The sequence below is a fragment of the Cyprinodon variegatus genome, unplaced genomic scaffold (assembly GCF_000732505.1).
Source record: "Cyprinodon variegatus isolate N-32 unplaced genomic scaffold, C_variegatus-1.0 Scaffold1130, whole genome shotgun sequence".
Taxonomy (NCBI): Eukaryota; Metazoa; Chordata; class Actinopteri; order Cyprinodontiformes; family Cyprinodontidae; genus Cyprinodon; species Cyprinodon variegatus.
The window spans coordinates 62,089-65,511 of NW_015151583.1; the positions used below are offsets into that span (position 1 = coordinate 62,089).

General features: G+C 45.3%; 1 protein-coding gene across 1 annotated transcript in view; it reads left to right on the forward strand.

The window, feature by feature from the left end:
• LOC107101666 (leucine-rich repeat and calponin homology domain-containing protein 4-like) overlaps positions 1-2,215 on the forward strand; it is a 25,148-nt gene extending 22,933 nt beyond the window's left edge. Inside the window, exons 13-15 of the mRNA XM_015400661.1 lie at positions 463-600; positions 701-778; positions 880-2,215. Coding sequence (XP_015256147.1) covers positions 463-600; positions 701-778; positions 880-1,083 — 420 coding nt within the window. The 3' untranslated portion in view covers positions 1,084-2,215. The remainder of the gene's footprint in view (positions 1-462; positions 601-700; positions 779-879) is intronic.
• Positions 2,216-3,423: the final 1,208 nt, after the last annotated feature.

The window sequence follows — 3,423 nt, forward strand, 5'->3', positions numbered from 1 at the left end:
TTTTACCTCCTCAATTCAAGAACAAATGCACTTATTTTAAGAAAAAAGGACTTATCTAGATTTCCATTTTTTCCAGTGTAGCTGAACCTGACGGCAGATGTACGCGTTGCCAGTTTTTCCCAACAGACGTTATTATTCTGCTTTTCCTTTTAGATTTATGAATCTGTTAACTTCCAGCAGTGGCGAACAGCTGACAGGCGGTTTAGTGTTTTTTTTTGGGGGGGAGGAGTTTGTTTACTATCTGATTGGTCCACAAAGTGACGGACCGGTCGGGCCGATAATTCTGACATCAGTTGAACTGATCTACATGTAAACTCTATCAGACGGGACGGATGCGGAGTTCTACTCTCCTCCGGATCGTCCTGGTACCGCTGCTGCTCAATAAAGCTGCAGAACCGCTCCAGCAACAGGTGGGGGTGGGGGTTTGGCTCAGGCATCTCTAACCCGTGTCCCGCTCCACAGACTCTGGAATCTCGGCTGAAGATCTCTCTGCCGGAGGACCTGGGCGAGGCTCTGTCCAACGGAACCGTCCTCTGCCAGCTGGTGAACCAGATCCGGCCGCGCTCCGTCTCCATCATCCACATCCCCTCCCCCGCAGTGGTGAGTCGGACGCCTTCCGTCGGCTCTGACTGAACCCCGCCCTCCCAGCGTCCGGTCGCTTAAAGCTGCTGGTTTTCTTTGTTCTGTTTCTCCCTTTCAGCCAAAGCTGAGCTCGGCGAAGTCCAGACTGAACGTGGAAAACTTCCTCAGCGCGTGTCGGAAGCTGGGCGTCCCTGAGGTAAAGTTCTGGGTTTGGCGCTACAGAAGGACGATGGTCCGTGTGCTAACCGCGTGCTGCGTCCCGCCTCTAACAGTCTTCTCCTCTGTCTGTGTGTCCAGCCTGAAATGTGTGTCTGCTCCGATGTGCTTCTGTGTAAGCTGCCCGCTGTGCTGCGCTGCGTGGCGGCCTTGCTGGCCGTGGAGCCCGAGGAGGACCGCGCCTCGCCTGCGTCTTCCTCCTCGCTGCTGTCGGCAGACTTCCTGTTGTTTTACTGCTCCGTCATGGCGCTTCTCTACGCCATCTACTGCTACCTGCTGACCTAAAGACTGAAGCGATGGAACCGTGTGCGTTTAGGAGACACAAAGAAACCCCCCCACCCACCCCGTGGTTGAAGAGGGGAACAACGCCTTAACCTGATGAGGCGTTTTTTTGGAAGCCTGACATGTTTGGGGTATTTCCAGTCGATCAATCCGTATTTTTCCACGTTTTTCTGAGTCAGGATGGATTTTTTTTTTTTTTTTAATTCTGCCGTATAAGAGGCAGAAGTGTTCTAGATGGCTTTTTTTTTTAAAGCCGGACACGAGGGCGATGCAACATCCTGGATCAGAAAGATTCAGATGTAGAAATGTGGGGAAAGCATCAGAATAAATAATTATTCTGCTTAATTAACGCCGTTTCCTTTTTTTTTTTACTAATTAAAGCAATCGGGACGTCTCTAACGAGGCTTCATGGCCGTTAGGAGACAAACGGGCCCAGAGCATCACTGCTCCACCCAGCCTAGTCTCTACCGTGTCACGTCACGGTCCCGCCGCAGGGAAACAGGAAGGCAGGGATCTGATAACGTTTGATTTAAGCTGCTCTGGTCCCGCTTTTTCAGCCTCTCTGCTCTTCATTTTTAGAGCAGAGTTAAAACGTTTAAAGGTTCGTTCTCTGCCAGAGACCGTCTGTGCCTCCAGAGGAGCTTCGGCGTTTTAATCCCGAGTTTCCAGAAATAAGAATGTGATTTTTTTAATTTTTTTTTTTTTAAAAGATCTGAGATGAAAAGAAAGTTTATTAAAAGCAGAAGTTGGATGTTGCCCCTGAGTGATGCTGTTACCCTGAAACAGCAGCAGGGGGCGGCGTTGCTTCATCCACGGTACGTCGGCACTGGTCTGTTTACCTGTATAAATGTAAAGAGGATATTAAGTTATTGCTTTTATTTATTTCTATTCTGTTCCACTTTTTTTTTTTTTTTTCTCCCAGAAACCTTTTTTAAAATCTCCCAAACTGAACCAGATAAATATTTAAAGAGTTAAACTAAGCGGTAAACCTTTGATTTCGGCCCTTTTTTTTTTTTTTTATCCTCTCGCTGCTCCATAAGGTCGTCATGCTGCAGATAAACTCGCATTAAAGCCTCATGATTTTATCCAGAACCTTTTATTTCACCTTAAACATTAATAAATTAAAGCTATTCACTGACAAACAGTCAAAATGAGAGAAAATTAATCAGTTTTAAACTGGTTCTGGTTCCTCCTAAGGTTAAAGAAATAAAGCAGAAATATTTTGGATTATGGAGTAAAATTCTTAAAAAAAACAAACTAAATGAAATGTTTTGATTTTAGCAGGAAAGTAATAAGATTTGATCTTATTTACTTTCATAAATTAAGGAGGAAGAGATTTGGACTTATTTTTAGATCACTTTTTGCAGTGAAACGCGGAATATTTCAAAAAGAATAAACATTGAAGGAAAATCTAAGGTCTGTATTTACGGTAGCATCCATTCAAATGCCCCCCCCCCAGTCAAACTCCAGCCGAATCCCCTCTAACTTCCAGCCCCTAGAGTGATCCCCTTGTTCACTGAAGTACAGGGTCTGACCAGGAGATGGCGCTTCTCTTTAGATCATAATGTCCCCAAATAATGACAGAATATTTTAGCACAAAGATTGATATTTAAAAAGGAATTGAAGGGGACCAGACAAGGAAAGTGGGGACATTTTAAATGGCTACTTCTGTAGAAATGTTGAAATTAAAATCCAGTTTAGAGAAGCTGGAAGTTTCTCTCCAATATGGCCGCCTCTGCTTCGAAGAGTTTCTACCGTCCCTATCGGAAGCCCAATCCGTCCTGCGCATGCGTGATTATGGTACTAAAAATGACTTATTTATATCCCTAACGCACTAAAGAATGCTGATAGACATCTTTAAAAAAATGTTTTATGACTTTTGTGAGACAATTATGATGCTTTTTCCATTTTCTTCGTTAAACTGCTTCTCTGGCGTCACAATGGGGCATGCTCAGAGCAGTCCGGCAAAATATGATTAAGCTAGGGTGACCAGACATCCTCTTTTCCCCAGATATGTCCTACTTTTCATACCTAAAAACAAGTCTGGGCGGAATTTCAAATTCGTCCGGGATTGTTGTCGACTACAGCGCAGCAGAACCGAGACGTCAGCTCCGTTAGCTCCGCGGGATCCAACTGAGGGACTCTGATGTCAGCTAGCGTCTCTCAGCTGCTCCCTCCTCCCACACGCAGGGGTGCAGTTAGCTAACCTGACTCCGCCAGCTGGATTTGCTCCGCATATCCATCTGGAAACCTTCCTTTGAAGTAATTTTGGGAAGGGGCGAAAATACTGGTTAGCTGATTGGCCTATGTTGGTGATAGACGGGCCAAATAAACCAATCAGAT